General features: G+C 43.1%; 1 protein-coding gene across 8 annotated transcripts in view; it reads right to left on the minus strand.

The window, feature by feature from the left end:
- pomt2 (protein-O-mannosyltransferase 2) overlaps positions 1-14393 on the minus strand; it is a 344167-nt gene that overhangs the window by 15889 nt on the left and 313885 nt on the right. For 4 of the 8 annotated variants that reach the window (XM_059962960.1, XM_059962952.1, XM_059962975.1 and 1 more), the window contains 3 exons: positions 12481-12537; positions 9319-9459; positions 2868-2979 (listed from right to left, as the gene is read on the minus strand). In XM_059962960.1, the coding sequence (XP_059818943.1) occupies positions 2868-2979; positions 9319-9459; positions 12481-12537 (310 nt within the window). Of the gene's footprint in view, positions 1-2867; positions 2980-9318; positions 9460-12480; positions 12538-14393 lie in introns of those variants that run through there. The other 4 variants (XM_059962966.1, XM_059962955.1, XR_009510880.1 and 1 more) reach the window with 2 other exon arrangements.

Here is a 14393-nt window from a genome sequence, read left to right on the forward strand (position 1 = left end):
ATGATTCCAGGAATGAAGGGTTATCATACGAGGAATGTTTGATGGCTCTGGGACTGTACTTGCTGGAACTTAGATGGATGAGTGAGGATCTCTTTAAATCTTTTGAATGTTTAAAGGCCTAGACAGAGTAGTTGTGGAAAGAATATTTCCCATGGTGAGAGAGTCTAGGACAAGAGGGCACAACCTCAGGATAGAGGGGCATGCATTTAAAACAGATGTGGAGAAATTTCTTTTGCCAGAGGGTGGAGAATTTGTGGAATTTGTTGCCACATGCAGCTGTGGAGTTGTTGGGTATACTTAAGGCAGAGAAAATAGGGCTTTGATTGGACATGGCATCAAAGGTTACGGGGAGAAGGCCGGGAAATGGGGTTGAAGAGGAGATTGAAAAAAAAGATCAGCCATGATTGAATGGCGGAGCAGAAGATCTCGTTGACTTGGATTTTCAGATAGCATTTGATAAGGTGCCACACATGAGGATGCTTAACAAGATAAAATCGCGTGGTTACAAGAATGATACTGGTATGGACAGAGGAATGCCTGACATGCAGGAAGCAGCGAGTGGGAATAAAGGGGGCCTTTTCTGGTTGGCTGCCGGTGACTAGTGGTGTTCTTCAGGGTTCTGTATTGGAACCACTAATTTTCACATTGTTTCTCACTGATTTCCATGACAGAATTGATGGCTTTGTGGCAAAGCGTGCGGATGATATAAAGATAGGTGGAGAGGCAGGTAGTGCAGAGGAAACTATGTGATTGCAGCAGGATTTAGACAAATTGGAAGAATGGGCAAAAGGGGGCAGATGGAATGCAGCGTTGAGAAATGTATGATAATGTATTTTGGTAAAAGGAACAATAGTGGAGACTATTTTCTAAATAGAGAGAAGGTTCAAACATCAGAGGTGCAGGAGGACTTAGGAGCCTTTGTGCAACACCTCCATAAGGTTAATTTACAGGCTGAGTCTGTGGTAAGGATGGCACATGCAATGTTGGCATTTATTTCAAGGGGAATAGAATATAAAAGCAAGGAGATAATGCTGAGGCTTTATAAGACACTAGTCAGGCTGCAGATGGAGTATTATCAACAGCTTTGGGCCCCAATGCTCAGAAAGGATGTGTTGTCATTGGAGAAAGTCCAGAAGAGGTTCACGAGGATGATTCCTCATGATTCTGCCAGTGACTAGTGGTGTTCCGCAGGGATCGGTATCTGCCAGTGACTGGTGGTGTTCCACATAGGCTGGTGTTTGTTTGACTTGATTTTTTACTGTATATCAATGATTCAGATGATGGAATAGATGCTTTGTTGCCAAGTTTGCAGATGATATGAAGATTGGTGGAGGACCAGGCAGTTTTGAGGAGACAAGTAGGCTGTAGAAGGATTTAGACAGATTAGAAGAATAGGCAAGAGAATGGCAAATGAAAGACTATGTTCAAAAATGCATCGTCATGCATTTTGGTAATAGAAATAAATGTACAGACTATTTTCTAAACGGGAAGAAACCCCAGAAATCTGAGATGCAAAGGGGCACAGGAGTTCTTGTGCAGAACACCCTAAAGGTTAACTTGCAGGTTGAGTCATTGGTGAGAAAGGCATATACAATGTTAGCATTTATTTCAAGAGGTCTAGAATACAAGAGCAAGGATGGGATGCTGAGGCATATAAGGCACTGGTGTGACCTCACCTTGAGTATCGTGAACAGGTTTGAGCTCCTCATCCAAGAAAAGATCTGCTGGCATTGGAGAAGGTCCAGAGGAGGTTCACAAAGATGATTTTGGGATTGAAGGGGTTATCGTACAAGGAACGTTTGATGGCTCTGGGTCTGTACTCGCTGGAATTTAGAAGGATGAGGGGGGATTTCATTGAAAACCTTTAAATGTTGAACAGCCTAGACAGAGTAGATGTGGAAAGGCTGTTTCCCAGAGTGGGGGAGTCTAGGATAAGAGGGCACAGCCTCAGGATAGAGGGGCATCCATTTAAAACAAAGATTTCTTTAGCCAGAAAGAATTGAATTTGTAGAATTTGTTACCACATGCAGCTGTGGAGGCAAGGACATTTGGTCTATTTAAAGAAATGATGATAGATTCTTGATTTGACACAGCATCAAAAGTTATGGGGATAAGGCTGGGGAATGGGGTTGAGGAGGGAAAAAAGGATCAGTCATGACTGAATGGCAGACCAGACGATGAGTCAAATGGCCTAATTCTGCTCCTAAGTCTTATGGTCTTATTCTGGAAATGATGGGGTTAACATACAAGGAGTTCTTGGCAGCTTTGGGCCTGCACTCACTGGAATTTAGAAGAATGCGGGGGGAGGGTCTCATTGAAATCTACTGCATGTTGAAAAGACCAGATAGGATGGATGTGGAAAGGACGATTCCTCTGGTGGGGGTATCCAGAACTAGAAGGCACACCCTCAAAATTAAGGAGCGACCTTTTAGAACAGAGGTAAGGTGGAATTTTTTAGCCAGAGAGTAGTGAATCTGTGGAATGCTCTGACACAGACAGTGGTGGAGTCCAAGTCCTTGGGTATACTTAAGGCAGAAGTTGATTGTTTCCTGATCAGTTGAGTGGGATTGGGATCAGCCATGATGGAATGGCGGAGCAGACTCGATGGGCTGAATGCCTCCATGCCTCCAGTCTTATGGTCAAAAATTTCCTGACCCTTCACCTATCTGCTCAGATGAAGTGGGAATCCAAATGAGAAAGGTAAAGTCAAGAAAAGGATTGGAAAAACTTTGCAGAAGTTAACTTCTCCACATGATGCTGCATGGGCAGGTGAGAAAATGAAGTTAACATGAGATTGTTAGAATGAACGAAACTTGTTTTCATAGGTAGAACTGTGAATCAATCCCATTTTTAGGAGATATGCCTACCTGTACATACAGGCAAAAATCAAGCATGTAACTCCGCCAATGTAAACTCTTCGGGCTACTTGATGGCTTAAGAAGAGGTCAGAACTTTGCAGCAGGACATGCCAGGTAATTGCTGAAAAAGAAATAAGTATGAAAATAAGTATGAGGTTCTGCAGATGAGAGCAACATACACAAAATGTCAGAGGAACTCAGTGTTTTGGCTCAACATGTTGATTGTTTATGCCAAATTTAGTAATAGTTGGAAAAAATGCAACACTTTTCCCACTCACAAATTGCTGAAGGAACACTGGAAGTGAATAAACAATCAACATTTTGAGCCAAAACACTGAGTTCCTCTGACATTTTGTGTATGTTGTGTATGGGGAGCGTGGGTTGGAATTCCTCGAGCAATTCCTTTACTCCATGCTGCCTATATCTATTGTAGACATCCCTCTTTTTCCAAACTAAATTTCTAATATCCGTTGAAAACCATGGTGCTTTCAAACCTTTAACCTTTCCTTTCAACCTAACAGGAACATAAAGATTCTGTACCCTCATAATTTCACCTTTAAATGACCTCCATTTCTCTATTACATCCTTCCCATAAAACAACTTGACCCAATCCACTCTCTCTAAATCCCTTCGCATCTCCTCAAAGTTAGCCTTTCTCCAATCAAAAATCTCAACTCTAGGTCCTGTCCTGTCCTCCATAATTATATTGAAGCTAATGCTATTGTGATCACTGGACCCGAAGTGCTCCCCAACACATACATCTGTCAGCTGACCTATCACATTCCCTAACAGGAGATCCAACACTGCCCCATCTCTAGTCGGTACTTCTATGTACTGTTGCAAAAAACTACCCTGCACATATTTCACAACTCTAAACCATCCAGCCCTTTTACAGAATGAGCTTCCCAGTCTACGTGTGGAAAATTAAAATCTTCCACAATCACCACCTTGTGTTTACTACAAATATCTGCTATCTCCTTACACATTTGCTCTTCCAACTCACGCTCCCCATTAGGTGGCCTATAATATACTCCCATCAATGTTACTACACCCTTCCCATTCCTCAATTCCACCCAAATAATCTCCCTAGAGGAGCTCTCTAATCTATCCTTCCAAAGTACCGCCGTAAGATTTTCTCGGACAAGCAATGCAACACCTCCTCCTCTGGCCCCTCCTACTCTATCACACCTGAAGCAACTAAATCCAGGAATATTTAGTTGCCAATCACACCCTTCCTGCAACCATGTTTCACTAATAGCTACAACATCATAATTCCAGGTATCAATCCACGCTTTAAGCTCATCCACCTTTCCTACAATGCTCCTAGCATTAAAATAGATACATTTAAGATATTCTCCAACCCCTCCTCTCTTTTCATCCCTAACAATGCATTCAAATTTATTATCCTTTTCTTTCTTCTCCCCTACATATTCGGGCTGAGCGCATCCCTTCTCCATCACCTGCCTTTCCTCCCTCACACACTGTCTATTTACTTGCTCCACTGGTGAACTAACCTACTCTCCCATGATTTCCTCAAATTGATTCCCGCCCCCCCATCTTACTAGTTTAAAGTCTGCCCTGTAGCCCTAGCAAACCTCCCTAAAGAATTGAACTGATGTGAACTTTGTGAAGCTGGAATTTAGACTAATGATTAATTTACTGGATCAACCTTGAACTGAATAGAAACATGAACTCAATTGTAACTCGTTACATTTCCAAAGACATTTTCACCAATGGTCAAGAAATAAGGAAAACAATAGTAATGATATGCGAAATAAGAGCAAATAAAGATCGCCATATCCCACAGTCAGAGGATTCCTTCTTGAAGGACTCTCACCAACAGGGACATGCCCTCTTCTCATTACTACAGTCAAATGCCAGAGGAAGGCCGAAGAATGAGATTGAGAAAAATTCAGGCATAGAACATACAACATAGAATATAGAATAGTACAGCACAGTACAGGCCCTTTGGCCCACAATGTTGTGCCAACCCTTAAACCCAGCCTCTCATATACCCACCCCACCTTAAATTCTTCCATATATCTGTCTAGTAGTCTCTTAAATTTCACGAGTGTATCTGCCTCCACCACTGACTAAGGCAGTGCATTCCACGCACCAACCACTCTCTGAGTAAAAAACCTTCCTCTAATAGAACATAGAACAATACAGCACAGTACAGGCCCTTCGGCCCACAATGCTGTGCTGACCCTTAAACCCTGCCACCCATAAAATAATATCCCCCTTGAACTTCCCACCCCTTACCTTAAAGCCATGTCCTCTTGTATTGAGCAGTGGTGCCCTGGGGAAGAGGCGCTGGCTGTCCACTCTGTCTATTCCTCTTAATATCTTGTACACCTCTATCATGTCTCCTCTCATCCTCCTTCTCTCCAAAGAGTAAAGCCCTAGCTCCCTTAATCTCTGATCATAATCCATACTCTCTAAACCAGGCAGCATCCTGGTAAATCTCCTCTGTACCCTTTCCAATTCTTCCACATCCTTCCAAGAGTGAGGCGACCAGAACTGGACACAGTACGCCAAGTGTGGCCTAACTAGAGTTTTATAGCGCTGCATCATTACCTCACAACTCTTAAACTCTATCCCTCGATTTATGAAAGCATTATTTATGAGGCATTATGTAGTTAAACCATTTTTCCCAGTATGAATTGTTCAAGCTTATGATTAACAGATGATGTTATCTTCCCCATTTTGTAAATGTCCATTGTAATTTCCATCTATGCATTTAAAGTTGGGCTCTCCTGTGATAACTGTTTCCTAGTAAGAGTCTTTTTACCAGCCACCAACAGTATATTCATTAAATATTTATCTCTTTGCAACCATTCTTGAGGTATATACCCAAAATGTATGGTCTTACTCTCTAAGGGTATTTCACATTTAAAGATGTCTTGTAGGGCATTGTTTATCCACCTCCAATAGTCTTTGATAACAGGGCAGTTCCAAAAAAAATGATAATGATTTGCATGTTGATTTCCAGAATTTCTCCAACAAACAGGTAGGTTACTATCATAATGGGATTTCTGAGAGGGTGTAATAAAATATTTTATCAAATTTTTCAATCCAAGCTCCCTCCATTTCTGTGAACTGGTACACTTCCATAGATACCTCCATATTATTGTCTATACTTCCTCAGATATAATTATCCCTCCTTCTTCTCCCACTTTGTTTTAATGTGTGAAGTCGAATGTGTTTTAAGATTTGACAAACCCTTATATACGCTTGAAATGATTCTACTATCGTTATCTGAATTATATGCTTTTCTAAATAGCTCTATCAAGCATGTACTGGCCTTGGTTACATTTTTAAGCGTCCTATTAACATATTGTTGCATCTGTAAATACCGATAAAAATTTTGTTTTTCTAATAAGAGTTTCTCTTTAAGCATTTCAAAACTGAACAGTGTTCCTTCTTTCATTATGTTGCAAAGAACTGCTATTCCTTTAGCTGTCCAGTCCTTAAATCTAGCATCCAGTTTATTCAGTGTAAAATCCAAGTCATATGCACACCATTTAAGAATTGCAATATCTCCCTCTAGATTATATTCTTTTATAGTAGTTTTCCATATTTTAAGAGTCAATTTCATCAATAGTATTTATGTATCTTTTCAGGTTGGGACTTATCCATCCTAATGTATCTTAACAACTCCAAAACCTCCTCTCCCTTAATATCAACATGCAACAGAACATCAACCTCACTCATATTGTCCTCACCGTCATCAAGTTCCCTCTCAGTGGTGAATACCGAAGAGAAGTATTCATTGAGGACCTCGCTCACTTCCACAGCCTCCAGGCACATCTTCCCACTTTTATCTCTAATCAGTCCTACCTTCACTCCTGTCATCCTTTTGTTCTTCACATAATTGAAGAATGCCTTGGGGTTTTCCTTTACTCTACTCGCCAAGGCCTTCTCACCCCCTTCTTGCTCTCCTCAGCCCCTTCTTAAGCTCCTTTCTTGCTACCCTATATTCCTCAATAGACCCATCTGACCCTTGCTTCCTAAACCTCATGTATGCTGCCTTCTTCCACCTGACTAGAGTTTCTTCCTCACTTGTCACCCATAGTTCCTTCACCCTATCATTCTTTATCTTCCTCACTGGGACAAATTTATCCCTAACATCCTGCAAGAGATCCCTAAGCATCAACCACATGCCCGTAGTACATTTCCCTGCGAAAACATCATCCCAATTCACACCTGCAAGTTCTAGCCTTATAGCCTCATAATTTGCCCTTCCCCAATTAAAAATTTTCCTGTCCTCTCTGATTCTATTCTTTTCCATGATAATGCTAAAGGCCAGGTAGCGGTGGTCACTGTCCCCGTGATGATCACCCACTGACGGATCAGTGACCTGACCCGGTTCGTTACCTCATACTAGATCTATTATGGCATTCCCCCTGGTTGGCCTGTCAACATACTGTGACAAGAATCTGTCCTGGACACACTTAGCAAACTCTGCCCTGTCTAAACCCTTGGAACTAATCAGATGCCAATCAATATTAGGGAAGTTAAAGTCACCCATGATAACAACCCTGTTATTTTTGCACCTTTCCAAAATCTACCTCCCAATCTATTCCTCAGTATCTTTGCTGCTACCAGGGGCCCTATAGAATACTCCCAATAGAGTAACTGCTCCCTTCCTGTTCCTGATTTCCACCCATATTGACTCAAAAGAGGAACTTTTTACATTACCCACCCTTTCTGTAGCTGTAATAGTATCCCTGACCAGTAATGCCACCCCTTCCCCCCCCCCCTCTCTATCCCTTATAAAGCACTGAAATCCAAGAATATTGAGAATTCATTCCTGCCCTGGTGCCAGCCAAGTCTCTGTAATGGCCACTACATCATAATTCCATGTATGCATCCAAGTTCTCAGTTCATCACTTTTGTTCCTGATGCTTCTTGCATTGAAGTACATGCACTTTAGCCTTTCTACCTTAACACCCTTTATTCTGCCTCTCTTTCCTCAAAGCCTCTCTATATGTTAGATCTGGCTTTACTCCATGCACTTCTTTCACTGCTCGATCGCTCCAGGTCCCATCCTCCTTGCAAATTAGTTTAAAACCTCCTGAACCATGCTAGCAAACCTACCTGCAAGGATATTGCTCCCCCTCGAGTTCAGGTGCAACCCATTCAATCTGTACAGGTCCAACCTTCCCCAGAAGAGATCCCAATGATCCAAAAATCTAAAACCCTGCCCCCTGCGCCAACTCCTCAGCCATGCATTCAGCTGCCATCTCCTCCAATTCTTACCATCACTATCACGTAGCACTGGCAGCAATTCTGAGAATGCCACCCTTGAGGTCCTGTTCTTCAGCCTTCTGCCTTGTTCCTGAAACACACACTTCAGGACCTCATCCCTCTTCCTGCCCACGTCGTTGGTACCAACATGTATCACAACTTCTGGTTGCTTTCCCTCTCATACCAGGATGTCCGGCACCTGGTCAGAGACATCCCAGACCCCGGCACCAGGGAGACAACAAACCATGTGGGTGTCCTTCTCACATCCACGAAACCTCCTGTCTGCTCCCCTGACTATAAAGACCCAAGTGATGACAGTTCTCCTCTTCTCTGTCCCACCCTTCTGCACCATAGGGCCAGACTATGTGCCGGAGGCCCTGCCACCGTAGCTCACTCCTGGTCGGTCATCCCTGCCAAAATTATCCAGGAAGGTATACTTATTATTCAGGAGAATGGCTATAGGGGTGCTCTTCACTACTTGTCTACTCACCTTCGTTTTCCCCCCTCTGACTGTCACCCAACGACCTGCTCCCAGCAGCCTTGGTGTGACTACCTCCCTGCAGCTCTCATCTATGACTGCCTCATTCTCCCTTTTGAGTTGAAGGTCATCCAGCTGCTGCTCTAGACTCCTTACATGATCTTACATATCGCCCAGTCACATGCACTTCTGGCAGATGTGACTCTGCGGGAGAGGGGAGCTCCCCCAAGACTGCCACATGTCACTAGAGGCACATCACCGTCTCAGGAAGCATTGTAAAGCCTAACTGAGAGCAAGCTCGTCCTCCCCCTCTTCTTGTTGAAGTCTCTTGAGTCAAAGCTCCACTCCTTCACTGGCCCAGTCACTCGCTGGCCGCTCCGCTTGAGCTACCCTCTATTTATTTGTTTGAGCTTTTCAAACTGCTTGGTCGCCTGATCTCAATTGCCCAATCAGCTGCTTTCTGCTGAGTCTGAGCTATTCAAATCTTGATTGACTTGACCGCACAGTCCAACTGCCAAAACTGCCAGAATCTCTCAAGCCAAAGCCTCAAAACTCCACTCCTTCACTGGCCCACTCACTCACTGGCCATGTTTGTTTGTCGGACTGCACAATCAATCCTATTGCACTAGTTCTACAATCCTATTAATAGTATACTCTGACATTCAATCATGGCTGAATTGTCTAAAACTGCTCCTCTATCTTATCGTTTCATGCTGAAAGGATTTTACACACCTGTTAACATGCTGCTAAAGAGCATTGCTGGGAAATAGTGATGATAGTAGAGAATTCGGCCCATCAGGTAAAATGGTAAATAATGCAGGATCCAACCCAGCCACACATGCCTAGCTGCACGCAAAATAATGTAACAGCGCTCTGCAAAACAAAACACAGTCAGTGCACTGCTCTCTTTCTGAAACATCATACATTCTCCCCCTGATGTGATATAAATCTGTGTTGGCCCTTTAGGGAGTGAAATGCCTGATATCACGCTACATGATGTGCCTCCCTCAGTAGAACTTTTTATGCTCACACACGAGGTACTTTGAGTCTCTTTTATGTTAATTGTCTGAATTGTTTACATCCCAAATATGTCTCTCTGTACAAATTAAAATACAAACCGTTCGAGGAAGTCAGCATCCCTAGGGAAGAGGAACTGTCAAAATCAGGTCAAAACCTTGCATTATATCCTGACTGTGATATATGAAAATCAGTTGGATGAAAATGTAGATGGTCCAATTAGTAAGTTTGCAGACAACTCCAAAGTTGGTGCAACGTGGAATGAAGGAGGATGAAAGAATGCACAAGATATTGACCAGTTGGAAATATGGGTACAGAAAGAACAAAATGGAGTTTAATTCAGACAAGTAAGAGATGTTAGAAGGATCAAACTAAAAGGCAACTTAAAGAGCTACAAGAGGGGAAAAGATGAAATATGAGGGCAGACTAGCCAATAATATAAGCAGGATACCAAAAGTTTTTCAGTTACAGAAGACCATAAGACATAGAAGCAGAAGTAGGCCATTCAGCCCATCAATTCAGCTCTGCCATTCAAACATGGGCTGATCCAATTCTTCCACTGCTCCCCACTCCCCTGCCTTCTCCCTATACCCTTTGATGCCTTGGCTAATCAGGAACCTATCTATTTCTGCCTTAAATGCACCCAATGACTTGGCCTCCACAGCCAATCGTGGTAACATATTCCACAGATTTACCATCCTCTGACTAAAGTAATTTCTCCGCATCTCTGTTCCAAATGGGCACCCTTCAATCCTGAAGTCATGCCCTCTTGTCTTCAACTCCCCTACCATGGGAAATAATCTAATCTGTTCAGGCATTTTAACATTTGGAGTGTTTCTATGAGATATCTCTCATTCTCCTGAACTCCAGGGAATACAGCCCAAGAGCTGCCAGATGTTCCTCATACAGTAACCTTTTCATTCCTGGAATCATTCTTGTGAATCTTCTCTGAACCCTCTCCAACGTCAGTATATCCTTTCTAAAATAAGGAGCCAAAAACTTCACACTATACTCCAAGTGCCTAAAAGAGCCTCAACATCACATCCCTGCTCTTATATTCTATACCTCTAGAAATGAATGCCAACATTGCATTTTCCTTCTTCACTACCAACTCAACCTGGGAGTTAACCTTTAGGGTATCCTGCACAAGGACTCCCAAGTCCATTGCATCTCTGCATTTTGAATTCTCTCCCTATCTATATAAAAATCTGCCTGTTTACTTTCTCCACCAAAGTGCATGACCATACACTTTACAACATTGTATTTCATTTGCCACTTCTTTGCCCATTCCCTAAACTATCTAAATCTCTCTGCAGGCTCTTTTTCCTCAACACTACCCTCTTCTCCACCTATCTTTGTAACATCAGCAAATTTAGCCCATATTCCAATTCATTCACATACATGGCAAAAAGCAGCATGGAAATCCACTAGAAACTGGCAGCCAGCCAGAATAGGATCCCTTTATTCCCATAACACCACACACAAAATGCTAGTGGAACGCAGCAGGCCAGGCAGCATCTACAGGAAGAAGTACAGTCTACATTTCGGGCTGATACCCTTTGTCAGTTAATAGACAGTAGGTGTAGGAGTAGGCCTTTTGGCCCTTCTAGCCAGCACTGCCATTCACTGTGATCATGGCTGATCATACACAATCAGTACCCCGTTCCTACCCTCTCCCCATATCCCTTGACCCCGCTATCTATAAGAGCTCTATCTAACTCTCTCTTGAAAGCATCCAGAGACTTGGGCCTCCACTGCCTGCTTCCTGACCAGTCCTGAACTGCTGCATTCCACCAGCATTTTGTGTGTGTTGCTTGAATTTCTAGCATCTGCAGATTTCCTTGTGTTTGAGCCTTTATTCCCATTCTCTATTTTCTGCCAATCAGCCAATGCTCCACCCATGCTAGCAACTCCCCTATAATTCCATAGGTTTTTATTTTGCTAAACAGCCTCATGTGCGGCAGCTTGTCAAGGCCTTCTGAAGATCAAGTACATTGCATCTGCTGCATCTCCTTTGTCTACACTGCTTGCAATTTCCTCAAAAAATTGCAGTACGTTAGTCAGGCAGGATTTTCCTTTCAGGTAACTATGCTGGCTTTGGCCGACCTTGTCATGTGCAACCAGGTATTCTGTAACTCATCCCTAACATTCGATTCCAACAAGTTCCCAACCACTGATATCAGAGTAACAGGTCTATAGTTTTCTTTCTGCTGCCTCCCACCCTTCTTAAGTAGCAGAATAGCATTTGCAGTTTCTGAGTCATCCGGTACAATGCCAGAATCTATTGATTCTTGAAAGATCATTGTTAATGCCTCCACAATCTCTCCACTGTGAAGACTGATGAAAAATATGCATTCAGTTCATCTGCCATCTCTGCATCTCTCATTACAATATCTCCAGCATCATTTTCTACTGTTCCTATAGCTACCCTCAACTCTTTTACCCTTTATATACTTAAAAAAAGCTTTTAGTATCTTCTTTAGTATTAGTCACCAGCTTCCTTTCATAATTCATCTTTTCCTTCCTAATGACCTACTTAGCTTCCTTCTCCAAGTTTTTAAAAGCTTCCAAATCCTCTAACTTCCCATTAGCTTTGGCTCTCTTTTGCCCTCTCTTTTGCTTTTACTTTTACTTTGGCTCTGACTTCACTTGTCAGCCATGGTAACAGAGACATAGAAAACATAGAGCACAATACAGGCCCTTCAGCCGAACATGTCCCTACCTTAGAAATTATTAGGCTTACCCATAGCCCTCTATTTTTCTAAGCTCCATGTACTCATCCAAAAGTCCCTTAAAAGACCTTATCGTATCCGCCTCCACCACCATTGCCAGCAGCCCATTCCATGCACTCACCACTATCTTAAGTAAAAAACTTACCCCAACATCTCCTCTGTACCTTCTCCCCTGTATCCTCTTGTGGCAACCATTTCAGCCCTGGGGAAAAAGCCTGTGACTATCCACACGATCAATGCCTCTCATCATCTTATACACTTCTATCAGGTGTTATGTACCCATGGGTATCTTGTGACTGTCACATGACCAGGATGTAATTGAGGCTCTGCTGGGCATGATGTAATGGTCAGCGATTATGGTGGAGCGATGTAATTTCCTGCCAATGTGAGAGATCATGTGATAGCCTCTTTCAACAGGGTATAAAAGTAGAACGCATCCCTGTGACGTAGGGCAGTTCGTGGTTGAATTCATCAGACAATAGACAAGTAGGTGCAGAAGTAGGCCATTCGGCCCTTCTACCCAGCACCACCATTCATTGTGATCATGGCTGATCATACAAAATCAGTACCCTGTTCATGCCCTCTCCCCATATCCCTTGACCCCCCTATCTATAAGAGCTCTATCTAACTCTCTCTTGAATGCATCCAGAGACTTGGCCTCTACTGCCTTCTGGGGCAGAGCATTCCACATATCCACCACTCTCTGGGTGAAAAAGTTTTTCCGCATCTCTGTTCTAAATGGCCTACCCCTTATTCTTAAACTGTGGCCTCTGGTTCTGGGTTTCCCCAACATCGGGAACATGCTTCCTGCCTCCAGCATGTCCAATCCCTTAATAATCTTACATGTTTCAATCAGATCCCCTCTCATCCTTCTAAATTCCAGAGTATACAAGCCCAGTCGCTCCAATCTTTCAACATATGACAGTCCCGCCATTCCGGGAACTAACCTTGTGAACCTACGCTGCACTCCCTCAATAGCAAGAATGTCCTTCCTCAAATTTGGAAACCAAAACTGCACACAATACTCCAGGTGGGGTCTCACCAGGGCCCTGTACAGCTGCAAAAGGACCTCTTTACTCCTATACTCAATTCCTCTTGTTATAAAGGCCAGCATGCCATTAGCTTTCTTCACTGCCTACTGTACCTGCATGCTTGCTTTCATTGACTGATGTACAAGAACACCTAGATCTCGTTGTACTTCCCCTTTTCCTAACTTGACTCCATTTAGATAGTAATCTGCCTTCCTGTTCTTGCCACTAAAATGGATAACCTCACATTTATCCACAGTAAACTGCATCTGCCATACATTTGCCCACTCACCCAACCTGTCCAAATCGCCCTGCATTCTCATAACATCCTCCTGACATTTCACTGCCACCCTGCTTTGTGTCATCAGCAAATTTGCTAATGTTATTTTTAATCCCCTCATCTAAATCATTAATGTATATTGTAAACAGCTGCGGTCCCAGCACTGAACCTTGCAGTACCCCACTGGTCACAGCCTGCCATTCCGAAAGGGACCCGTTAATCGCTACTCTTTGTTTCCTGTCAGAGCCAATTTTCAATTCATGTCAGTACTCTGCCCCCAGTACCATGTGCCCTAATTTTGCCCACTAATATCCTATGTGGGACTTTATCAAAAGCTTTCTGGAAGTCCAGGTACACTACATCCTCTGGCTCTCCCTTGTCCATTTTCATAGTTACATCCTCAAAAAACTCCAGAAGATTAGTCGAGCATGATCTTCCCTTCAGAAATCCATGCTGACTCGGACTGATCCTTCTACTGCTATCCAAATGTGTTGTAATTTCCTCTTTTATAATTGACGCCAGCATCTTTCTCACCACTGACGTCAGGCTAACCGGTCTATAATTCCCTGTTTTCTCTCTCCCTCCTTTCTTGAAAAGTGGGACAACATTAGCCACCCTCCAATCAGCAGGAACTGTTCCTGAATCTATAGAACATTGGAAAATGATTACCAATGCGTCCATGATTTCTAGAGCCACCTCTTTAAGTACCCTGGAATGCAGACCATCAGGTCCCGGGGATGTATCAGCCTT

The sequence above is a fragment of the Hypanus sabinus genome, chromosome 2 (assembly GCF_030144855.1).
Source record: "Hypanus sabinus isolate sHypSab1 chromosome 2, sHypSab1.hap1, whole genome shotgun sequence".
NCBI lineage: Eukaryota > Metazoa > Chordata > Chondrichthyes > Myliobatiformes > Dasyatidae > Hypanus > Hypanus sabinus.